Consider the following 26,685-nt stretch of genomic DNA (forward strand, 5'->3'; position numbering starts at 1 on the left):
CTCTCATTTCATCTTTAGTTAAGAGGTGCTGTCTGCAGCCATCAACATTCTGCTCCTTTAACCAAAAAATTTAATAAAATGTTCACATTTGTCACATCACTAATAAGAAAGCCAGAGCCAGATTTGTATTAAAAGAAAAAGACTCAAGCAAGAGAAACAGTGATATATTAGATCCCCTAAAAAGCTGGTTTATAAGTGGGCTTGAGGTGATACAGGAATTTTCTATGAATAGTAGTTATTGTCCTCCTATTTTTAGATACAGATAGATTGCTATGCTCAAAAGCAGCTATCACATACACAAATTGCTGTGTATGCAATTTGGAGGTGTAAAATTTGGCACAGTTCTGAAAACAACTGTGAGTTTTCTAAGATATATACCTATAAGTAGACCCACAAAAATAAAACAAAATATTCAAATGCATAAAATGAAGGATGCTGAGATGTTTTAGAAGAGAGGGGGTTTAGAGATTAAGGTTATTACTTACTAGTTTTTTTCCATCTTCAGAACATTTACCGTAAGTATCTCTAATCAGATTAGATGCTTCTGACACATAAACGAAAACACCAAAAGTATGATTCAATATGGTCAGAAGGTTCTCAGATTTTTTTCCACAAAATATTCTTTAATTTCAGTGACATGCCCATTTATTTTTAGCTTTAGGCAAATCTATTACCCATTTATGTTTTAACTATGACCATCAGACATTGATTTAGAATGATCATCTGTGCTTGCATATCCCTTGTCAGACACTTCCATTTCATCACAACATTTAATTTCACTTGAATTTTTGGGGTGTTAATGCTGAGGAATTCTTAACTGTTATTTTATTTGTTATTCTACAATACACATACCAAATTAATTTTCCCTACTCTTTCCTTTTAAAAACATCTTTCTCTTCCTTTGGAAACAGTATACTCTATATTTCTGGCATAAGTCTTATTTTCTTTCATGTAAAATCCAAAGCTAAAAGAAAAGAATTCATGTCTATAGTCTATCAATATCTTTTTGCCTTAAAGACACACTGGTCTCTTGCTCATTCTGAAACCAGTGATTTTCTTATTGTTGCTTATGCCTATGCCATTTGTTACTTTCCCTAATTTCTGTTATAGCTCCACAGTTTCATAGCTTTTCACCATACATGGATTTTGTAATGTCTGCTCTTGTTCATAGTCCTCAAAATTACTTCTACTCTGACTGTAACTTCCCAAAGAGCAGGTTTTTGATAATTTATTACTGAATAGTTTTCATTCTCTCACACTGCCTTTCCCATAATTAATTTTAAAGATCCTTCTCCTTCTTTCAAAATTTATTCTTGTGAATTCACTCCTTTTGCTCATACCTTTTGTTCCTAATTTAGTTTTATTACAAACTAAATTACCTCATGGTTTGTACTAGAATGTTAGATACAGAACTGGCTGTGATGCTTATAATTAAGGTTTCCAAACACTTTATAAGGCCCAAGTTTCTGTTGCTCTCAGAGGTTGGGCTGGAATTTTCTTTGTGGATCTCAAGCTTTAGTAAATTACAGTAAAGATACATAGTATCTGCAAAGTCAAGAGTAAAGAAGTGATAAAGCACCAGAATCAATGCTGTTTGGACAAGCTAATCTGATACTTTTAGCTGTCTACCCTTTAATAAAATCTTTAATCTCAGGTTGCATGTTGTTTTCCCTGATAAGAACTCTCTCATTCAGTACTGAAGATGGACCAAACTTGAGGAATGAATCCATTTTGTGCAGGGGATTTAGCTGTTGGCTGCAAAAGAACTGGTGATGTGAAATGAGGGAGAAACAGAAGTGATTTAGGGAAGTAATTGTGGGAATAAGTGTAATGGACAGAGAGGCAGAAATTGCAAGAACAGAAAGCCATGGAATTATCACTTTAACATTAGAAGACAATGAAAGGTGCGTACAAGAAAGGGAGGAAAATGAGCTACGAGTGCAAGGACCTGAAGAAGTAATCCCTTAAGGGGAAATACCAGGATTAAGCACAGGAGGAGACTGTCACTGTCAGCCACTTAAAGCCAACAATGCCTAGACCATTCCTCTTAATGCTGAGGAACTGAGTGTATCAACCAGATTCTAAATTAAAATCACATTTCACAACTTTGATTCTTTTAACAAGAATACATCAGGTATTATATAGGCACAAAATGTTGCATCGAAAATAATACAGAGGACTTACACAACACAAAATATGTCTGGGGTCTGAAAAAAAGCAAAGAATTAAGTGTATAATTCTGTTGCTCATATACAATTCCATCTTTTATCACTGAGATAAGACCAAAATTTTCTTGGCCCGAATGCTTCTTTGCGTTATTTAGAAATGGAACAATCTTGGTTTTCTAAAAGCATGTTTGCATGACAGAGCTGTGTTTCAAAGTACCTGCCATCCAGCATCGTTGAAATTCTGCAGTAGCATTTCAGTGAAATAGATGATCAGGTTGTGTCACATCACAGAAACTAGTCCAAGTGAAACTAAACTGAAACAATACAGGATGACATCAGCATTTAAGCAAAGTAACGTACAGCATATGATCAAAAGCAGGATGGAAACAATACAGTGTTTCTGTGGCATCACTGTACTAAGAAATTTAGTTTTCCAGGTTGAAATGATCTTAGAGTGAATGCTTAGTTTATAATATCATGCAATATTTTCTTAAATGTTATAAGGGGAGGCTTTTATTTATAGCTATGCTACACAGAGATGTTTAAGCTGCACACTTCAGCAAATGCAGGTACCAGAGTAGCTCTGGAGCAGCAGAAGCAACATTATCAGATACCACTGAGCAAACTCTGGTGATTGGGTATAATTTGAGGCAACAGATTCCAGAGAAACATCACCAGAAGCAAATATTTATTTTAAATTTACAAATCAGTGCAGATCAGTGGGCCTTATTAAGAGCTCCTGAATGTGCTGTCCTGCCAATGCCTTTGTTGCTTTTCTATTACTTAGTGCTAAAGTAAATAAATTGGCAGTATTCATCCTTTTAAATTGCACATTGCTTAGAATAATGAGATTCTTTTCATCATTAGCCCTCAAAAAAACTTCTTGCAAATAATGCAGAGCTTCTTTTAAATTTAATGTCTCGATAAGCTAAATTGTTAAATGCTAGATGCTATGGAATTACATTTGGTCTTCTTTAGAATGAATGCTAATTAACATGTAAATTAGCAATTTAACCCTCTATAAATTGGAAAGAAAACCCATGGGACACCTAATTTCATAGTTGTTAATGATGGTCCAATGACTGTAAGATATTTCTTAAGCATTTCATTATGTAAGGAATTACAGACATGTATTATCAGATTTTGGCATTTAAAACAGCAATAACCAGAATGTCAGTTAGATTAAGAGCTTTTCATTAATGCCTGTGTTATTGTCCTTTCTGTTCTTCTCAGAGGGTACACTTTTTGATTACCAAAATTTTACAACTAATTTTTCAAGCAGGAGGAATGTTTGATGCAGTTTGATGGATGGCTTATTCAAATAAGAAAAAAATCTGAAGGATTAGATTTGTAAAAAAATGTGCCAAACCACAAACAAATGGGAAATTCTACCCCAAAATATCAGCTTAGGGCTAAATTTTATACAATTTCCCTCCCAGAACATGAAGAAATACAATATTAATTATGCTGAGACAAAAGTTATGGAAAGTCTGGCTGACACTGGGTATCTGTGTTCCATTGTTTCAAACTTTGCTTCCATTTAAAATATGGATAAATAAAAAAAAAAAAAGTCAAAACCAAGAAAATTAAAACATTCTGTCTTATTTAACGTGACAATTGCAGTCCAATAAATTTTGAAGCAAAATATTTTCTGAAGCATTCCATTCAAATAAAAAGTTATTTTTGAGCCAGTCATTTATTTATTTATTTATGTATTGTATTGTATGAAAAGTGACTAAAATCAAGATCTTCCTCTTTGGTTCTTCTGAAATGCTAATACATACATTACATAGGGCTAAGAAAATAGCATAGATTAGAAGAATCTAAATATATGTGTTTAAATTATCATTTCCAGTTAACCTTCAGAGCAGTCAGGCTGGAGGTTTGACTGTACTGTTTAATGAACGAGATAAATTTTATTGGGTGTTGATGTCTTTTTTTTAAATGTCTGTATTCAGACGTCTTTTCCACTTTTTAAACGCCAGCAAAATCAAATCAGAACTAGCAGAATATACAGCATGTTTTCTACCTATTTCTCTGTAAAATTATGCTGTTCATGCAAAAATATGTATTAATTATGAACCAGTAAGAACTGGGCAAGACTGAACATACATGTATATTATATTTCACATGCTATCTTCAAAAGTCTGACAAACATTACATAATGTTGCTTATAGGCAACATAATTTTCATTTTTTAATTTTTTCTTTTTTTTTTTTCCCCTTAAATCAGTAGATTTGGAATAACTGGTATCTTCAGGTCAGGCTCTATAAGTCTTACTTCAAGTAATGAGGTGATAGGGACAAAGCATTGCCAGATGCTATGATTGTCTTTTATTACTGTCTGTTCACAAATACTTTCATTCATATTTTTAAAATGACTCATAGAATAAGGTGCTACTTGGCCAGATTAAGGAACCTGTTGAGCACATTACAAAACATCTGTAAATATCTGTTCCACAGTCAGCTTTTCAGAAACACTGGGCAATTAGCTTTTCTAGCAACTTGTTATACCCTGAAATGTTCACAGAAAAATTCCATTTTTGTCAGCTTCCTCATAACTTTTGAGTAGTGCTCTCTTGGTCATATCTTTCCCTCCTCTGGAAAAATGATAATTCTTCTAATCCCATTGGCATCTACAAAGTATATCTGGCCCTATGAACATCTGTCTAGAATTTGCATCTATTATAGTTCTGTTAATTTTTTACTATCTGCACCTTTCATGCAGTAATTAATGTGCAAGAGCAATTGGTTCCTGTGGAGCTTTAAAGTCATGCTAATCAGCTATGTTTGTGTTTGAAGAACAGTACGGTATGCTGTGTAGGTCTTGAAGGGGCATTCATAGCCGAAACAAATATTTAAAAGCAAACCAGAAACATATCAGTGCATCACCAAGACAGCAATAAGAATGGGGAGATTAGTAATTTATTATCCTTACTTAGTTAAAAGCATTAATTAACACCTTTTAACATGCCTCTAAGGGAAAAATAAAGGAGGTAACCGAGACTAATTATCATTTCACAGCTTTTGCAATTTCATAATAATTAGACTCCACCAGGAGTCATTATAAATGTGAGGGCTCTTTAAGAACCTCTCAGATGAAATTGCAAGCAAATATCTACAGAAATGTAGATGAGATTCATGTGAATACCAAACAATTATATTAGCACAGGTGATGGGACAGCAAAAAGCAAATGTTTCCTGAACAAACAAACAAACAGAAACCAAAACAAAACAAAAAAGAAAAGGAAACACTTGTTAGTCAAGAAATGCTATTTTTTTAGAGTAGAAAGATTTTGAGGGAATGTGAGATCAAAACTATTTTTTATTCAAAAGGTTTACATTATCTATTTTCAATCAGATTGAAATGGTTCATAAAGATTTGAATACTTTGCATTAACACTGTTACTTAAAACCTTTTAAAACTTTCTTGTAAGGTATTTAAAAATACTTTTAAAATAGTAATTGTAACATATGCACTCATATTCTTGAGATAAAGAAACCGTGCAAATTGTAACTTTAAGGCATTATGTTTCATTGCTGATTAGATGCATTGACATCAGGTCTCTTTGAAGCACTTGAAATTTTATTTTTTTATCAAGTTTTCAAAATTTTGTTTCTCCCAGTAAGACTAAAATGTAAAACAATTCCAAATGTCAAAATTTCCTGCAAACCACAAATTCTGGTTCTTTAAACAAGTGTGTAAGCCTAGAGAAATTGACAGGAACCCCTTGGAAGTAGCATGCTTTATGCTTGTAGTTAGTGTTTCTCTTGCTTGTTTTTGGCCCTTAGCACCTTGATGGATTCTTAGCACTGTTTCCTTCAAAACAGACACTTAAATACTGATGTTTAAAAGTGTAAGCTCAGTCACATTCCACTTAGGATATATGAGATTTGGCAAGATACTAAATCATTTCTAGCAGGTGTGATTATTGCTTATGTTCTGAACTTACTCTGAATCTCCAGTCTTAGATAACCATCTGGTTGTGTGAATATCAAATCATAATAAGTTGAGAAATTATTCGGTAGCATGTTTAGGGGTAAAACAATACAATTTATTAAATCACATAATTAACAATATTTGTATGCAAAGACATTACCATGTAATTTTCACTTTTTAAAAGGAACACAGAATATTCAGGTTAATCTCATGTTATTCTTTACTTTAAATCAAATTCAGTTTTCTTAACAGCTCCTAATGAACAACTTTTCTGAGGTCTGCCTCATTTTTATATCATTTGAATCTGGGTTTACACCAAAGATTCAATTCATTGACGTAATTATGGCTCTCAAAAGCCCATGTCAAATTCTGATTTCGTTTCCATTTTGAAATTTAGCACATCATAATGTCCCTTTCCTTGCTTAAATAAGAAAATGAAGATTCTGTTCTGTAATTTGAAAATAATAATAAATTGGACCTGTAAACATGCAAAACAACAAGTCATAGCCTAATAAATCTGAACATGGAGCACATGAGAAGTGTACTATAATTGTTATAGCAATCTTCTGTTATTTCTAGGGAATGAAAACAATGTTTTATAAAAGCAAAACCTTTCTAAAAGTAAATAATACCTGGAAAAATCTGGAAAAACTAAATGATAATTTATGACCCAGTTGCCCTACTTATTCTTGTCCCCAGAATAATTTACAGTATTGTTTTAAGTCCCCTAGTTCAAAGAATATAAAGTCACTATCACCATATTTTATTTATATTAGTGCATATTATAAGAGGGTTGTTATTCCATTTGAGTACAGAAACTCACAATCTTTCTTTTTTTCTTTTAAGAAGCCACAATATAAATAAATGATCAACTTCAATTTTTGCAGGAATAAGTTTCCTGGAATGGAGTGTTAGATTAAAGCTTGCTTAAATGGTTGTTTTTTTCAAGGGGCAGTAAAGAATTTGAGAAGTGACATAAAATAATTCTGAAGCTGAGAGTGTTAGATCAGCTTTATAATATTATATGTCCATGTATACATGAAAAAAATTAGATGTGCGTTTATGGCATCATTTGATATAAGAGTGAATACAAACATAGTCTGGAGCATGGGTAAGTACCTCCCATATCTCCCCAAAATACAAGGGGATAAGAGAAGCAGGTTGGGATTGCTCTAACAAAAGTGCATGGTGCTCATTTTGACCCTCTTTCCAGGGAGCAGTATCTTGAAAGATATTCAGAATTTTAAATTATGGAATCACAATTAGAGGGTGTGAAGTTGCAGCTCAGTGTTACATTATACACCAGTGGGCTGAACTGCGCATCTTGACCATGTACTTGCTTTAACTCCCTCTCTTAGTAAAAGCCTCAGGCACTTCAGGTTGCCATATGATACATTTAAGGGGACCAAATACAAATAACAAATTGCAAATAAATAACACTTTAAGCACATGGCAATAAAAAGGGTGCTAGATAGGCCAAAATGTCTTTATAAACTGGAAAATTAGGACATCATTCACTGTGCACAGCTTGGTCATCTTTTTTTCATGACACACTGAATTTGCTTAGGAAGCACCTTATTGCTTTTGTTATTTCAGAGGGAAATGCTGCTGAACTGTAAAAAGAAATGGATAAGTCACGTAGCGGGAAGAAAGGACACTAAAGTCAAAGGAGACCACACAATAATAATGTGAGACAAATTTGGAAAAGAATTTAATGAAAGAAAAAAACATATAATCCAAATAACATATTTTAAATCAGTAAAATTTACTGAGATGTGTTCTCAGAAGATTGTCTCTGATAATCAAAGGCTAAACCAGACTATTGCAGGAGTGAATTACCCTGGAAAAAAATGGGACATCTGCTCATCTCCTACTGTAAATAAACCACAGACTGAAACATAAACTGCTACTCCAGTCCCATGCATGAAGAAATTAAAATTAACAGATCATCCATTTGAATTTGCTGCCTCCATGGGCCTGCCTCTTGTCAAGAATAGCATAAAAATACTTCATCCGCATTATGGGTCTCTAAAAAGCTGATCTTTAATCTGTGTGTTATTAGCAGTATGATGATCAACACAGGCATACAGGAAATTAAAAAAGCCAAATATTTGCATATATTTGTATAAATGACAAACTGTAACATACACATCTATAAGAAATCTAGTTTCATAAAGGTGAATGAGCTTGCCAAGTGGACTGGGAGGAGGGATTCAAATGAAAAGAAATGAGAGGGAACTAGGATATTTTAAAGAGCACTTGGCAGATGGTTTATGAACCCAAATCCCACAACTGAAAAAGACCAAATAGGTTATAAGCAGCTAATCTCATTTAGAAGGAAAGTCAATTCTCTGTGGCTTACATTTATAATAGAGAAAGGAAAAACAGACTGTAAAGATCATAAATCAGAAGTGAAGAAATTAGAAAAAAAGTGATGGAAGTAAAAAGGGCAAAAGGAAAATCTGTAGCCATCAGAGGTGAGACCAAGAAGGTTTCTGAAAGTATATTGAGGACATAAAGAATCTTCTGCTCCAAATAGAAATGAATTACTTGCTAGCAGTGATGTAAACAGGACTGTCCAGCACAGATTTTTGTTCTGTACTTGGGGCAAAGCCAGTTGATTTAGTCACATCTATATTTATGATGATGGAGAAGTACCACTCTACCAATAGCTGAGGTTATTAAATAACATCATCTAAATATTTTTGTATCAGTAGGTTCAGGTGACCAACATTTAACTATTAGGAAAGAGATAGCCATAAACTCTCCTGATTATTAATGCTGGTTTTTAATAGGTCTCATTACCAGAGGAAGGTGCATCAAGCTACAGGCTAGATAATGCCATTGCCATGCTGAGATTTAAAAGAATAAAACAAGAAAATCTGTCATCCTAATATTAGTGCCAGGGAAAATACCGGCAAGACTGATACAGGACTCCAGAAAGTATTAAAGAATGATAATGTAATTAATTTTGTTTAATGTGGTTTATCTAAAATAGTTTTAGTCAAAGTAAACTTGATTTTATTAATTTCTCTGATAAAACATAGCAAATCAGAATGTCTTTGTCTTGTGTTATTGAACAGTTATGATCAGATCAGGTGATTACAAAAGTCTTTTGTAGCCTTTTCTTATTGACAAAAACTGTAAGGAAATGTCATAACCCTCCTTTACTTTAAGCAGGCATTTTATTATAGTATGGTTGCTAGATTCCTGGTTACCTTTAACTCTTCTGCTCCAGAAGATTAGTCTAATTTGAGCAACTTTAAGAGAAATAATATTTTTGTTTTGACTGAATAAAAAAAACATAAAAAAAAAATAAATCACACACACCCCCCCCCCAAAAAAAAAAAAGAAAAAAAAAAACAAACAAAAAAATAACCCAAACCAACTCAAGGTTATTTTCATGTATATCCATTATACTCTATTAGGAAAAAAAATCAAAGTTTTACTTCCTTGAGATTTTTAACAAGGTTTCTGCTTATAGGTGCCTTCAATAACCTTCATGCATATACTATTTTTCACTATTTGGCCTGATGATACCCTTTCATCGGAAGTGCAGTGAGTGGTACCTATGATCAACACTATATTTATCTCAAGTACGTATTAAAATTACTCTTTTTAGTGGTGAACTTGTTCTCTGGCACAGCACTTCAAAGTCACTGTGTAATGGTCTGCTGGTTCAGTTTTCCTTTATATAAAGCTATAGACATAGCACAATAGTTTGTAATAGGTTTATCATTTATGCTTTATCGCTCCCTCAGAACTACCATAATTATCAAGTATGAACTGATTACACCACATTATGTATCAAATTTAGGCTTAATTAAGATGTCTCGCATCCTTCCTCTTGTTTTAATGGGCTTAAAAAGTGTTAGATGTAGTTATTAAACATATATCTGTTAGTGCTAATTCAGCCTCCTCCCTGTTCTTTTCAGAAGTCACTCCATTTTCTGCCTTCTTTTTTTGTAAAATAATGGTAGAGATACCTTTTTCATAAAAAGTCTGTCTATGGGAAGCACTCTCTATTATTATTATATCTACTATTATTTTCTTACTCTGAAAGTCTAATGACCACATTGGAGAAAGTTTGATGCCAGACTTTGAACTCACCTGTTGAATTCTTGGATAATTCAGACTCTCTTTTCTTTTTTCCTTGAAATGTAGGCACTTTCTGTATTCCACCCACTACAGTTAAAACAAAGAATAACAAAGTGGTGCCACAAGTTTCAAAAAGATGTAGAAAAGGCTTAAATATTTCTTTAAATAAGATTACGAGAAATACTGAAAATTTGGAAAGGAGCCAGTCTTGCACAGGGTCTGTAATACCAGTTTCTTCCCTTTAAGCTTCTTAAGTTAAGAGGCAAAAGAAATAAAATGTATGAGATTTTGGTTTTTTTCCTCTGGCGAAGAAAGAGAGCCCAACAGCCTGATGAGCAAGGTAATATATGGATATGCAGTGAAAATACAGTCCCTGACCCAAATTTCTTATCATTCAAATGTTTTGCTTTTCCTAGGCAAGGTACTCTGTATTCCAAATCGGCACTAGGTATGTCTAATGAAATTATACAGTGTGCAGCAAGCTTGTTGGAGCATATGACAATAAGTTAATTGGAACTGATATAAACATGGGTGGTCAGGTGGAGCATATGCTGGATCCACGAATAGCCTTCAAACGAGACACAAAGTGTCTGTTCTGTCCTCTCTCCTCTGGAAGTGGCCCCCATGAAACCCATCTGTTTTAACTTCAGGGATTATAATGAGCACAAATGGATGTACTTGCATCCAGCAATTGATGAAATCAGTTTAATTAGCAGGAATACTTGCAGAACTGGTTGAAAAGTAAGAAGCTCCCACAGAAAAGACACAGGTAAGTTCTGGTAGGTCATGAGGCTTTCTGGCATGAAGACCCATTGCAGTCAATCAGACTATCTTTCTACACAGCCTTAGAGGAGTTTCAATGAAAACATGTGTAAGCAAGCCCTCCAAAGAGCTACCTGTAATTTATTCTTCTGGTTGAATCTCTAATCAACACCTCATTCACTGATAGATGGATTCTCTAAGGCATGTCTGAAAACCGACTTCTGCCCTCTCCTGCTATCGTCTCATTCCCTAACCTAGTCATACCAGCATATTTTTTTTCTGTCTTCCCATTCAGTCCCACTTAGAATATTGGATCTGTTAAGATTGACTATAATATAAGCCACTGCAAAAAATTATTACTATCACAAAGTTATCTGTAGCTATTTATATGTGAACTAAATGAAAATGTATCAGCTAGTTTTTGAGCTTCCTATCTCATGCTTAAATCCTTTATGTAACAGCCTTTCCAAATTACTTTTAGGATTTTATTTACCATAGTAAAAACAAATTCCTTCCCTGTTGTTTCCTCCCTTTCACTTAGAGAGCTAATGCCATAAGCTTTCAACATGAAGTCTAATTATGTTTTCTAGTAACTATCATTCTCATTTGATAGTTTGCAGTATGAATTAGTTTTGCAAATAATGTAATTGGTTCCAATGTTAGGGTTACAGACAAGAGAATGATTACTGAAATTTATATTCCTTTCTTTCCTCATTTAACCCTTCCATGGTGAATTTGTTTAGAACTTAATTAAGGAGCTTTTCAGCAAAGTGGAAATCAATCTGTAAAGCTACTCGGGCACTCAAACGCTCACATTATTTCATGAACTTAAACTCAGAGAAGGCTCTCTAAATACGACAGGAGACATATACCCAAGAAGGCAGAGATGTCTACTACATTTTTGCCTGGGGCTGCAATGCATTACAGAATGATGGATATTTTGGAGGATGCATTGTGAATGATATTCTGGAATAAAAAAATCTAAATTTAAGTGGAAGAAAATCATTCAATTCATACTAGCCTGCCGTTTTCTAACTTAATGCATAGAAAATTAGCTTTTTTCCCCAAGCTTCTGTCTATTTACATTGATGCAGTTACTTCTGTCTATTTACATTGATGCAGTTACACTACTGTGAATAAGAACATTTGGTTTTCAGTGTTGCAGCAACAGTTCTTTGCCCCAGCATCTGATGTAGTTATGTTAAGAAGCTCTGTTAGATCTATAGAGAGAAGGATGTTGTGGGGGACCATGTCAAAGGCCTTACAGAAGTCCAGATAGATAACACAGTAGCTTTTCCCTTCTCCACTGGCGCAGGCACTCCATCATAGAAGGCCGCGAGTTTGGTCAGGTAGGACCTGTCCTTGGTGAAGCCATGCTGGCTTTGTCAAATCAGCTCCCTGACCTCCATGTGCCTTAGCCTAGGAGGATCTGTCCCATGACCCTCCCAGGCAAAGAGGTACAGCTTACAGGTCAGTAATTCCCAAGGTCCTCCTTTCTGTCCTTTTTGAAAATGGATGCAGTGTTTCCCTTTTTCCAGGGATTCACCTGACAGCCATAACTTTCCAAATATCATGGAGAGTGTCTTGGCAACTACATCAGCAAGTTCCCTCAAGACTCTCTGATGCACCTCATCAGGTCCCATAGATTTACGTGTGTTCAGGTTCTTCAGGTGGTCATAAACCTGATCTTCTTTTACAGTGGGAGGGACTTTGCTCCTTCAGTTCCTGTCCTCCAGTCCATCCACCCAAGAGATGTGGGAAGAGAGATTGCCAGTGAAGATAGAGGCAAAAAAGTTGTTGAGTTCCTCAGACTTCTCCTTGTCCATTGTTAACAGTTTGCCAGTCTTGTTCATTGCAGGGGGTACACTTTCTTTGACCTTCATTTTCTGGCTGACATGCATGTAGAAGCATGTGTATTATTATTATTATTGTTATTATTCTTTGCATCCCTTGCAAGGTTAAGCTCCAGTCATGCCTTGGTCATCCTGACCCCATCCCTACACAACTGGGCAACATTCCTATAGTCTTCCAAGGATACCTGTCCTTGCTTTTACTGCCTGTGCATTTCCTTCTTGCCCTTCAGTTCCACCAGCAGGTTTAGACTCAGCAACGTCAGTCACCTTTCCATCTTTTACACCTGAGGATGGAGAGCTCTTACGCTCTGTGGTAAGCATCCTTAAAGGTCTGCCAGCTCAGTTCTGCTCTCTTGTCCCTGAGGGCAGTTTCTCAGGGAGTCCTGTTGACCAACTCCTTGAACAGCTGCAATTTTGCTTTACTAAAATTCAGAGTCCTGACTGTACTCTTCACCTGACACATATACCGTAGGACTGTGAATTCCACCACTGCATGATCACCACCGCATGCTGCCCAGGCTGCCTCCATTCTTGAAATCACTAATTAGTTCACTTGCATTGGTGACCAACAGGTCTAGTATTGTAACCCCTCTGGTATGACTGTTACCTGGCATGAGAAGTTATCCTCAGTGCATTCCAGGAGTCTCCTGGATTGCCTGCAGCTCGCTGTGCTACTTTCCCAGCAGACATCAGGGTGGTTGAAGTTCCCTAGCAGTACAAGAGCCTGCAAGCATGCCACCTCCTGTAGCTGGAGTAAGAAGGTTTCATCAGCAGGCTCCCCTTGATCGGGTGGCCACAAGGTTCCTTTTGTTGCTTTGGTCTCTAATTCTTACCCACATGCTTTCAACCTTTGTGGCAGCTATTCTTCAGAGATAGCTCTTTGCACTCTGTCTCTTGATACAGAGGGCAACTTCACCTTTTCTTCCCTTTTGAACAGCCTGTAGCCATTGATAGCTGTACTCCAGTCTTAGGATTTATCCCATCAAGTTTCAGTAATGACAACTAGGTCTTAGCTTTCTAGCAGCATGGCAACTTCCAGCTCCTCTTTGTTGCCCATGCTGTGTGCAATAGTGTAGAGCTGCTTCAGCTGCCAGCTATGTTACCTTCTTAGAAAACCACTCCTTAATAATTAAGATAGATAGCCACTTTTAATACCCTCTGTACACAATGAAAAGGAGGTACACTTACATCTCACTTTACCTCTCTTGTTTTATACAACTGCTATAAGAAGAGGTGATTAGGTCTCTAAAAGTGCTTATTTCTTTCCAGTGATTATAAAGAAAACTTAAGCAACTACTATAAGCATCTAAATTTGATCAGAAGGATAACAATCCAAAGAAAGGTTCACCTGCACAGCGAGAAATAGAAATCAGGATCATAAGCCTGAAGAGAAAGTAATCTCAGTACTGCAAATGCAGACATCAGTGAGTATGCTAGAGGTTATCATAGGTCAGTGAAAAGAAAATATTGGCCACAATAAAATAATAAATGAAAAAAAGATCACCAAAAACAAGCAAACCAAACAAAAAAAATAAGAATGGGCACAAATTGCTAAAGTACAAGTGTTTGACCACTGATATTTCATATCTAGCAAAAGTAGGTAGTGAAGATGCAGCTCTATTAACTCATTTGGATCTCCTAGTGGTTCATACCAGAGTTCAGGAGGAATAGAATAGATTCAGCAGTTTTTGAGTGGGTCTTATACAAAGAAGACAGCATGAGTCAGACCTGGTTGTATAAGTAAATCTTTCCATACAGTGAATATTATTTTCTTTTTTTTTAAAATAGTCTTTTAATATTCTATGTGGGTGTTTCTAAAAATGAGATGAGTTACTTTTAGATATGGCAATGTCCACATGTACATGTGCACAAAACTCAGATAAAGAATGGAACACGAGTCAAAGAAATAGAATATAACTCCATGGCAGTTATATTTGTAGCAGGTGAAGGACAGAACACAAGATTTCTATTAAATAAATCATAATTTATTACACGTGCCTGTATTTAGATGCCCAGTTAAGTGCCTAATTACATGAAAAATCCAATTGCCATGTTAAGCGATATTAATTTTCAGGCACACCTGCTGAGCTTAGGGTTGTCATTCAGGTACCTGCTCAGTTGCATGCTGTTGTGCACCACCTGCAGAAAATATTTGTGTGCCTGTCAGGAGTCTGGCACAAGTTATTAGTGAAGAAAACCATGGCTTTGCAGGTTCAGCAGGCAGTCCTATGTTCTATCCAACATCGCTGAAAAATTTCATTACAATTCCTAACTGGAGCTCTGGCAGTGAAGCTTTTTCTGTTCTGATGAGGTGATGTGCAGGGAGAGCCGTTTCTCTGCTCAGACTGCAGATGCTTTTGATTTCTTGGACCTCATCTCCAGTTGACGAGTCCTCTGCTATGCTTTCCTACCTTTTTCTTTATTCTTTTCTCTACTACCTTGACACATGCTGTATGCCATTAGAGAGAAAAAATACTGCTGGAACTTCTATTCTTAGTGTCGGTCCATTTGCTTTGTTGATTATCATCCTAACCGTCAAAGAAATGAAATGGCATTATTTTGCAGTACCTACAATCCATAGTACTAGCTTTCACATTGCTCTTTGTTTCCTTGACAGTTAGAAACTGTTTCTGTTTTTCCTCATGAGTGCTTTATGTATGATACTGAACAGCTAACAGTGACAGCTAAAGCATAGCAAGCGGCACTAAAGGACATTTCTCAAATGTGTTTCTTTGCCCTTTCTTCACATTGAAGATGTTAATAAGACTCAAGACTACCTATGTTTTTCTATGGAGGATAGGATCTTTAGTGCTTGAATACCTCTACACTCTCATAAATATTATTTGACAGAAAGTGAGGGTTCATTCTGGGAAGTTTATTTGATTTCATTTACAGCTTTGGCTTGAATGCATTATTTTAAAAGCTCCTTGCTTAGACCAAAAGGTGACATTTTCTTACATATTCATCCATTTTACTGTAAATTGCAGGGAATGAGGTTGAGGGAATGGAGCACTACATGACAGGCCTGGAAAGGGGCAAGTCAACAGAGAGGGAGGGCACATGTAAGGGGCATGAAAAAGGGACAAGACTAAAATTGTAATGGATCAACCACTTCTTTTCAGGGAACCAAACCCTAAGAGCTTTAAAGAGAACTTTGAGGTTGTCCTGTTTCAGAGCCCAATGCAGTGAAATACTAGATGTTGGAGCTGATAGAAACTTTCTGGAGAAACAAACAGATTTGCTGTAAGTACTTCTGGTGAATAAGGTTAAACTTTGAAGAGGTATCAAGAGCCTATCTTCATACAGGAGGTGCTCCAGTCCCCTGATCATCCTTGTGGCTCTCCTCTGGACTTGGTCCAACAGTTCCATGTCCTTTTTATGTTGAGGACATCAGAAGTGCACACAATACTTCAAGTGAGGTCTCACAAGAGCACAGGAGAGGGGCAGGATCACCTCCTTTGACCTGCTGGTCATGCTCCTTTTGATGCAGCCCAGGATACGGTTGGCTTTCTGGGCTGCAAGCACACACTGAAGCCGGCTCATGTTCATTTTCTCATCGACCAACACCCCCAAGTCCTTCTCTGCAGGGCTGCTCTGAATCTCTTCTCTGCCCAACCTGTAGCTGTGCCTGGGATTGCCCTTACCCAGGTGTAGGACCTTGCACTTGGCATGGTTAAACTTCATAAGGCTGGCATCAGCCCACCTCACAAGTGTGTCAATGTCCCTCTGGATGGCATTCCTTCCCTCCAGAGTATCAATCGAACGACACAGCTTGGTGTCATTGGCAAACTTGCTGAGGGCGCACTCAATCCCACTGTCCATGTCAGCGACAAAGATGTTGAACAAGATCGGTCCGAACACTGATCCCTGAGGGACACCACTCGTCTCCAGCTGGACATTGAGCCATTGACCACAACTCTTTGTGTGCAGTCATCCATCCAGTTCTTTATCCATTGAGTGGTCCACCTATCAAACTGATGTCTCTCCAATTTAGAGACAAGGATGTCATGCGGGACAGTGTCAAACGCTTTGCACAAGTCCAGGTAGATGATGTCAGCTACTCTACCCCTTTACTTTATTCAAGTCTAGCTTGCAAAACCACCTCTCTACACTCCATGGAAAATTTAGCATTTCTTGGTGTTGATACTATAGTTCTAAATTTCATGTGTCCTGTCCTCAAACTTTCCGGTTTGGGCATCTGCCTGAATGCACCAGAGCTTCCTTCTGGCTCGTAAACCTGACTTCCCCAAACACCACAGCACTGGAGGGATGGTGAAGGGAGGAAGGCATTTCTGCCATGGAGCATGGAAGCATTGACCCTGAACAGGGAAGTTGTAAGGTTGGACATGACCTGCTAAGTCCCAGAGATTGCAGTGAACATAAAGGCAAGGTTAACCCCACTTTTTTTTTTTTTGCAGAGGATGTTTTTGACACTTTTTGATTTGTGTCATCTTCTCCTTCACTTTTCCTTATATAATCAGCAGTGCAAACCCAGATAATAAAAAAATGTAATAAAGGCAAAGAATTTTGCTCCCTTCAACAGGAATTACCTGATTTCTAGACACTCAAGGAGGTAAAAAGATATTGTGAAAATAACCATGAAAGAGTTTCCTGATCAAATGTTTCAGAGAGTAGTTTTCTCCTTCTGGAAAGGAAAAAAAAAAAAAAGAAGTCTTAAAAAGAAAGCTACAAAACCTACATAGAAGCACACAAACATCCATGCATACACGTGCAAGTATAGAGACCTATAAAATATGTTACACATGTGAGCTCAGCTTTATCCCAGTATAATGCCTATCGATTTAATTCCAACTGATTGTGTTAAATATGTGTCAAATATTTTCAATCTCTTCTTAGGATGATAGCATTTTTAAGTATATTTTAAGTATATTTTACTCTCCATTTACGTACTACACCAAAAGCAAATATATTGAGTAAGAGGAAATGCATCTGCTGTGCACATATTTAATCCCCTATTTTTATTCTTTTCACTCTTTTCACACAGAGGTTGAAAGATTTAAAACAAAGGGAATTTGCTCGAAATGTGGCTTCAAAGTCATGGAAAGATGAGAAGAAACAGGAAAAAGCACTCAAGCGGCTCCACCAGCTTGCAGAGTTACGGAAGCAGTCCGAATGGCAAGTATTTCTATTTACATTACATTTTAATGCCCTCTTTCCCCAGTCCCAGAAGAAATTTCCATATTTTTACTTCCACACTGTGTAATGTACAGAGATAGTGTATACTGTAACCTGTTTTCAGCTCAACTCCAAATGTTCCTGTTCGTAAACCATAAAATTGAAAGCCCTGAATTAATTACTTGCTATTTAAAGGTTTGTGTTTTTCTCTCCTGTAGCTAGTTATTCTCCTCTCTTCTGAAATGAGTGAAGATGTTTTATAATATCACTATTTTACCTTGCTCAAACTGACCTGAATAGATTAGTATAGCTGTTTTCTCATTTGATAGAAAGGGAACAGGAGAGAAAAAACACCTTTTTTGAGCATCTGTATTTGGTTTGTAAAAAATTTTCACTACTATTAATATACTGATATTATTCTCGCATTATCTCTGTAGAGTAATGGAAGTATCATCATATGAATGAAAAACAAGTAATTAACTGAAATAAGTTTATCCAATATTGTTTGCTCTATTGATAAATAACTAGATACAGTACCAAGTTTGCACTAAGAAACCTTTACATTTGAAAAATCTTCTTGGTTTAATGATGCTGAATGTTTCACTAGAATAGATTGCCACTAGACCAATTATTTATATTAATCTACGACTGTAATGAGTTAAGTAGATAATTAAACTGGCATCCTTTGAAATTTGTATCAAGCTTACTGTACCCTGGAAATAATAACATTCAGAGTTTATTATACATTCATTTTAGCCTATGTAATTGCATTTGAGTAATCTGCTGAAGTATAGCAGTTTAGTGCTAATGTGTCACTTTAATGGTTACAACTCCATTTTCATATAAATTCACTGAAAGAAATGTAACAGCCTGTGGGAAGATGCCTTTATGCCCACACACTTGAAGATGTAGTCTCAGATAGACCAATAAGGTCAGTGATAATAGGAAATCCAGAGTGAGATGGGGAGGGAAAAACGGGTTTGCTTTTAGAAAGAGCCAGGAGTCCATAATTCTTTACAAAGAGCCTGGAAAGACAGTGCTTGTTATTCCCCTTTGTAATGACTAATAGGTTCAGAGGTGGCTGAAAACCATGATCTTGGTGGATGGGTAGCATTCCCAGATGCTTGGGCAAGAAAGAAATTTAGCCTTTCTAAGAAAAAGTTTACACATACATACACAATTGTGGTTATCCCTGAGTACTGTGTCTCAAATTCCAACAGAGTTTCTTACAAAAGGTTAATACAATTGGACAAAAAAATTGTTGTTAATCTCATGCACAGAAAAACTGAAAATGCAGCTTTGTTTTCCTGTTCCAAGGAAACTTTGAAAATGATGTTTTTTCAAAGAGCCTTCTCACAGAGATAATTTCTTCTTACGCAGAAATAGGGTTGAATTTTTATCTCCTGAAGCAAAACATGTGGCAAATCCAAATATACTCTCAGAAATGTATGTATATTCTCATACTCCAGGTTGACCCTACTCTAGGGAGTCTTTATGTTGTTCCTACTGCTGAAGATCAATGCATTTTTACAGCATTTTAAAACATTCTAGCCTATTTATAGATAGCTGTTATGCAGACACTGGCTGTCATAATTTACTTACATTTAATTAAACTATTTTCTAATTTTTAATCAAATTCTTTACTGAAGCAGGTTCCAAAATTTTTTCATGCAAGTGTATAGTAGTACTGAATTGATAGCAGATGTATATAATTGGTCTAATGAAATGCATGTTTAAAATATTACTTGGAATAACATTTGTATGGAAGCTGTATATGTCATATCTCTAATTTAAAATGGCAGCAGTCATTCCATCTCAGTTAATTATCTATTGCAAGAAATGAGTGGTTTACTATGTTTGTTAAGGCCTTCTCAGGTCAATTTAAAAAAAAATAAAAGTACAAGAAAACAAAAGCACAGATTTAAAATTTGAGACTGGGGAAGAAGGAAACTGTAATTGATGGAAGTAGAATACAGAAAGAGAAAATATGGCAAAGTTAAATAGTGATTGATAATCAGAGCACTGAAGTTGTCATTAATATTGATGGAAATCCACCAATGTCCTTTTTCCACCAATGTTTGGTAACAGTTTTAGCATACTATCTCTCTGAATTTTTCACAAAAACATTTATTTTGGAATAACATAAAGATAAAATAAATATATACTCTTTAAAAAATCATACATACCCCACCTCCCAAGCAAGACGAATGCTTAACTGTTTGACTCTGCAGATGCTCCAGGTAGAAAAGTCTCATTTTGATCAAAGCCCGATTTCCTTTACAGTGGCCTCTCAGAAAACCAAGACTTACACAAGCTTCTCCTTGATATAAATTCACAGTGAAGACAATATTGTTTATTCTGCATGTACATGGGCATAACTCTGAAAAAGATTATGCATGTGCTGACTTCAAATCATATAATTTCCAGCATGAAAAAAATGTGTTGCCCATATAAAAGCCCAAGCTTGGGCCTAGACTGCACATTTACCCTTTAGAAACTTAGTTTTCCCCCGAAACAGTGCAAACAACACACTTCTTTACCAGACAGGTAATGGCAAATGTGAGTTCTGTCTTAACTTGGTTAATTAATACAACTTTCTTTACTATTTATTTATTCATTCTCTTACAGCATCACTGGGAGTGGATCATTGCTTAAAGCCCCCCGATTTGTCATGGAAAAGCAACAATCACCAGATAGCATTTTCCTGTGCAAGGGCAGCAAGTTCACAGCCAGTTCTCAAAGAATGGCCGTGAGTGAGGGACATGGTTTCTCCAGCAGCGTAATAGAGAAACAGCAGCTTGTCGTAAGCAGGCACCAGTCCCCTACTGAAAGACGGCATGCACTTGGGAATCAAGTCCCTCAAATGTTCCCAGACAGCACCAACACTTCTCAAAGGGCAGGAGTGTCCTTCTCATTCTCTAAAAAAGTCCCTTTGAAGCTCGAGTCCTCAGCATCAGTCTTCAGTGAGAACTCTGAAGAAGGAAATGATTGTAGTGAATCGCTCAACCATAAAACAAAGCAAGCTCTTGAGAGCTGCCTTTCTGGCACATTTTCAGAGGAGGATGTGAAAGCAAGCTTGGATATAGGGTCACCTATTACACAAGACCAAATGGATTTGGATAACAGTACATCAAGTCATGTAGCTGCAAAACTTAAAATGTTAAAGGAAAATGATGTAACTAGTGATAGAGAATTAGAAGAAAAGGTCAGTGCTCACTCTTCATTTTCCAAAAGTAAAATACAGCTTTCAAATTTGGAATTTGCTGGTTCACTTAGAGAGACAGAGCAAGAAAGCAAATTGAATGAGTCCGAGCAATTGTTAGAAACTTTCATTTCACCTTCATGCCAAGCTAGCAATTTTTGTACACAGCCAAACACCTACAAGCACAGCAATGCCCACCTGCCTGACCAGTTACCCGAGCTCCCACAACAGCCAGCACCTGAACTGTCATGCACAAGCAACATTAATGACTGTCCTAGAGTGGTAAAAAGAGAAAGATCTTTGGAAAGGTCAGAAACCACAAATGGGAATATGGAAACGCTTCCAAAGGAGACCATGGCTAAAGAGGTTAAGCCCCAGGCATTGCCTTTCCTCCATGTAGTGAGCAAAGATGGCTCTACTGCTCTGCAGTGGCCCACAGAATTACTTTTGTTTACAAAAACTGAGCCCTGTATTTCATATGGCTGTAATCCATTGTATTTTGATTTCAGACTCTCTTTAAATCACAGAGATGGTAAACAGCATGAAACAAACAAAGCAAGCTGTAAAGAGCATTCTATAAATAAGACTGCAGATGAAAACGAAGCCTCAGGTTTAATAAAACACACGCAAATGTCAAATGAACAAGATAATCAGTTGTTGAAACCAAAGAAGATGAAAGGTTCCCTAAATTCAAGAAAGGCCAAGCAAAAAGTTGAGTCAGACATAGGGAAAGAAATGGATGAAAATGGTCAAAAATGCATTGCAGATTATTTGAACGAAAATATACCCAAAGTGCCTGATGTCTCACAAAAGGAGTATGTGACAGAAAAATGTCTTCATACAACACCACTGAGGAGACCTTTAAAGCATTATTTTCATTGCTGTGAAAGAAAAAAACAGAACATTAGAAATGAAAGCGTTTCTTTTTCTGCTTTTATGTCTAGGATTAAAAAGTCTAGAGCTGCAAAACATCATTTAATTTATTCTGAAGCAAAATGTGAAAGCCAAAATGACTGCAGATCCATTCAAGATGTGGCCAGCTGTAGCAGTGACATAAGTGACAGTGGAAAAGACTCTAGTGGAAGTTTCCTTAGTTATAAATCCAGTTCAAACAGCAGGTATTCAGAAATTGAAGGATGTGAAGATTATACAAGATGCTGGAGATTCCTATCTCTTCCAAAGTCCTCCTCCGACAAACATTCCAGCTATACTGACACTTCAGTTAGCAGTACAAGTAGCTGTATGAGCTACAGGAGTACCACATCAAACAATCACAGCAGAAATAATTTGCTTTTTTGTTGTAAAGGAAAAAGCAAGACAGCTGAAAGGCACAAATGTAAACACAGAAAGCACAAGTGTATTTTCACTTCTGATGATACAGACAAGGAGTATCTTTGTTGCAGTAGAAGTCACAGAACTAGAAACTGTACACAGAGAGGTACAATTAAGCATCAAAAATCTTCAAGACATAAAGTTTTACAACACAGAGACAGATCTAAACACAGCCGATGTAGACACCGGCATTTTGGCAAAGTGCATAGTAGAAGTAGAAGCTACCATAACTCCAAAAGTTGTTCCACCAGAGATTCCAGAAGCAGTGAAAGATCATCTAGTAGCAGAATATTAAGAGGCAGCAGTTCAGGGTCCTTCCCTAAAGAGACTGACAACTGTGACAACAAAACAGAAGAGGAGACAGAAGGAGGTTCTAACACTGAACTGAAAGCTGAAACTGCACATTACGAATCTCTGAATGAGAATAGTCAGTCAAAAAACTTTGCCACCTGCTCTTCTGAAATCCTGGCAAAAGACATATGTAGAAAAAGAAAGTCACTGACAGCCAAGTTGCTTTTAGAAAGAGTGCAGTCCAAGAAAACCCAGGAACAAATGCATGACTCGGAAAGATTTTCAAACGCTTGTGGGGTAGAATTAAAGGATCACTCACAAAGTCACTTTGCTCTTCAGTTTTCATCATCAGTAGATGACATTGCAATGTTACCTTTGCGAGAGGAACTGCTAAGCATAGGTGAAAATGTCATGGGGCATAATGAAATCAGTTCATTGGAAACCAGTGTGAAGAGAAACAATTTTGAAGGGTCAGAGATAACTAATGTTGCTCTTTCAACAGGCACTGATTATGATCATTGTCTTTTTAAAGACATCATTCAAATAGGAACAGGCTATAAGAGCTCAAGCATAAAAAGGAACACAGCAATAAAGGAACAATCCAATCTCTTCATTAGTGAAGCGCAACCCTTTATACAAAGCTGTGACCCAGTACCAAATGATTTCCCTGGTGCTTTTTCCTCTAATAGATACTCTGTTGTTGCTAATTCAACAGAGACCAAAGAACTATATGATGTAAACATGGAGTCGAACCAGGCAGAAGGTGGTTCAGACTCTCATTGTGACAATGCTATGCAGAAGTATGACAACACAGTAAATGACCTTGAAGTGTACAGTAAATCCACCTCCCCTCCTTTAATGCAGCAGTCTATCACCTTTTCACCAGAGGAAGTTGACAAATACAGGTTACTGCAGCTGCAAGCCCAGCAACATATGCAGAAACAGCTTCTAGCAAAACACCTGAAAGTTTTGCCTGCCCCAGGACCAGCTGCCTTCTCTGCAACACCAGCAGTTCCTGCCCTCCCTGTTCAGCAGCATGCCACTGTCACCACCATCCACCACACACTGCTGCAACGCTTTGCTGTCTCAGCATCTATGCATCCCCACAGTGGCCATCTCTCTCTGGCACACCTTCATCCACTATCTCAGGCACATTTCACTCCCATATCACTTTCCCCCCTAGCACCAGCCCTCATTCCCACCCACCCTGCTTTGCTGACAGGGCACCCATTGCACTTAGTCTCCACCACCCCCCTCCACCCTTCCCCACTGACCTTCCCAACACTGTCACACACTGCATATATCCCAGCCTTATTTACACCACATCTGAATGCAACCACACCTGTTATACATCCAAATCCCTTAGTCCAGCCATTATGCCAAGGGCAAGAGCCCCATCACTATTTCTGCTCTAGCCAGACCCAACAGTTACCTACAATAAAAGAAGTTTTCAGCCTTTCTAGCTATTTAAACTAGCCCAACTGATGACAGTTATGATCCCAACATGGCTCCAAACCCAAAATAAAATGAATTCTTCAGTGTTCAATCACTTTAGAGGGAAAATGTGTTGTTTTGCTGAGAGCACAATGACAAATATTTTAAAGTCCACATTCTGGCTGACAGCATATGAATGTTGATTTTGTTCTTGTATCACTGAGAAAAAGCTGGTTTAAAGCCTTTTATGATAGAAGGACAGGTCCAGCTAGTTTCATTCTACAGAAAGTTTGGAGAGAGGTGTGAAGTCTGTAACTTTCAGTAGGAATGGGACTGCAGCACCCAGACACAACAGGACCAAGAATATCAACACCGATGAGCGATTTAAAGTAGCCAAATTTAAGGCAGAATAATCTTGACATGCCTCAAATGTTTGCTTTTCTGAGTGTGTATACGCAAGTGCATAGTACCTGGTCTAGTTAAGGTATTTCAGACTGAGCAAAAAAAAAGGTATCTGGGACCACAAGTCCCTGGTTCTGTCTCCTGGGCCCAAAAAAATGGGGAGCCTCTGAATGAGGGGTGCCTTGTTGACACTGGAAGAAGAGGGTCACAACAGTGTCTCAAAGATACTTTAGTGATTTTATCCCTGGGATATGTTGCTTGGACAGTGTAAAGGGACTGTAATCTGGCCACAGGTACACAACAGAAAAGTTCCCTTAGTGTAGGGCACTCTGCTGGCACAAGCAGGCAGCTACTTTTCTCACTGAGCAAAGCAGACCCAAGAAGACAAGGGAAAGAAGGGGATGAAGCCAAGTTCTTTAGCATTGCATGGCTGTGGCTGTAGCATAGGGTATGTCAGCGTTAGGCTGCAGCAGCCCAGAGTTGCCAAGCAGCTAGGGCTGGCTTTGAACTTCAGACGTCCTTGGCCAAGCCTGCAACACTTCTTTCCTACCAAACAGAGCTCTGATGTGTGGGAGAGTCTTGCCAAAAAAATGTGTAAATATGTTTCATCCCTTTCACAAACAATATAAACAATTGGCTGGTCCTATAAAATCATGTTGATATTCATAAAAATGCAGAAGAAAATTCTGAGCAGAAACTGGCTCTCAAGGTCAAGTCTCATAGAAAACCATGTCACAGTTCTCAGCATTTCAACGTATATTGAATCTAAACAAATATGTCAAGGTAATCGCATGGCTTCCCAAACTCTTAACTACAAACTGAAGTTCTGATTCTGCAGTGTTTGAATGCATGTATCCAACCTTCAGGGCAATGCGTGTTAGAAAGTGCTAGTAATAACTGTGTATTCGGAAATAGGTCAGGGCTTCAGCATCTCTTTAAATGGCACATTTTGACTATTTTTATAATGTTTCTAACTCAACATGGGATATTTAGCATGAAATTAAGTTTATAATTGTGGTTAGACTGCAGGCATGCTTCTCAATATAATTGGACGGTGAAGTGTCTGACAGACAGTACCTGTTTGTTTGGATTAGAAACATTTGAAATCATTCCATTTGCAATAATGTAGTGCACAATTAATAATGTATCTTTCAGAATTGAAATAAAATACATTAAAAAACTTTTGGAGGATTTTATTCCATTATATTTGGCTATGCAAAGAAACAGAAAATCTAACTGCAGCCAAGTTGAGTATTAAAAATGCAACTTAGGACCAGTTTTCTAACTTAGTTTTAATCAAATTAGATTGATCCAATGCAATAAAACTGAATTGTTTTAATTTTTAAAAGCAGCTGCTTCAGCAGAAACTGGTATTGTGCCAAACTTCTCAAGAGGCTTTACAAGTTGTGACTGCTTGTTTTGTGTTTGGAAAGTTAATGTCTCTTTGAATACTTAACATTTTAGCCATCAAATGAAAGCTGTCAGGAAAAGAATCTGGAGACTGAGCAGAAGCAAAACATTTTTGTATTAAAAAAAGGTGATGAAACCAGCACCATCAAATATCTCTTGGTTGGATTCCCAGCCGATTTATTAATTTTGCTAATAAAATGTATTCGTGCCATTTTGGAGTGACTTACCTTTATTTTTCTAATATAATTAATTATTAATTTAGCATATAATTATATAAATAATTTTCTCATTTAAATTGTAGGGAACTTCTTTAATTGAAATTATTGCCTCAGGACAATAATTTTTGTAAGAAAGGAATTTTCTTTGGGAAAGATGTTAAATATTTACACAGCTTTAAAATTCTTCCTTTCATTTTTGGCTGAAGATCTTCCCCAAATTAGATCTGCATTTATATCTTTCTATACTTCCGAAACTTTATTTTCTGCTAATCGAATATATTTCACTGAATATGGCTTAACACCTTTGAAAATTAGTACTTGCTTGATCAGATAGAGTTCTCTCACTAAGTGAACCACTTGGAAACATTAGTTATAAATCTGTAGAAACACTCTGAATTGGACATTTTAAAGGAGCAGGTCAACCTGTCCCCTAGAAGAGA

At 36.8% G+C, this 26,685-nt stretch overlaps 1 protein-coding gene across 1 annotated transcript in view; it reads left to right on the top strand.

The window, feature by feature from the left end:
• ZNF804B (zinc finger protein 804B) overlaps positions 1–26,407 on the top strand; it is a 234,877-nt gene extending 208,470 nt beyond the window's left edge. Inside the window, exons 3-4 of the mRNA XM_061468419.1 lie at positions 17,826–17,956; positions 20,585–26,407. Coding sequence (XP_061324403.1) covers positions 17,826–17,956; positions 20,585–24,257 — 3,804 coding nt within the window. The 3' untranslated portion in view covers positions 24,258–26,407. The remainder of the gene's footprint in view (positions 1–17,825; positions 17,957–20,584) is intronic.
• The last annotated feature ends 278 nt before the right edge of the window (positions 26,408–26,685 follow it).

Source organism: Pezoporus flaviventris, unplaced genomic scaffold (assembly GCF_033815535.1).
Source record: "Pezoporus flaviventris isolate CSIRO_AGI_PZ_B2104156 unplaced genomic scaffold, CSIRO_AGI_Pfla_v1 ptg000047l, whole genome shotgun sequence".
Classification (NCBI taxonomy): Eukaryota; Metazoa; Chordata; class Aves; order Psittaciformes; family Psittacidae; genus Pezoporus; species Pezoporus flaviventris.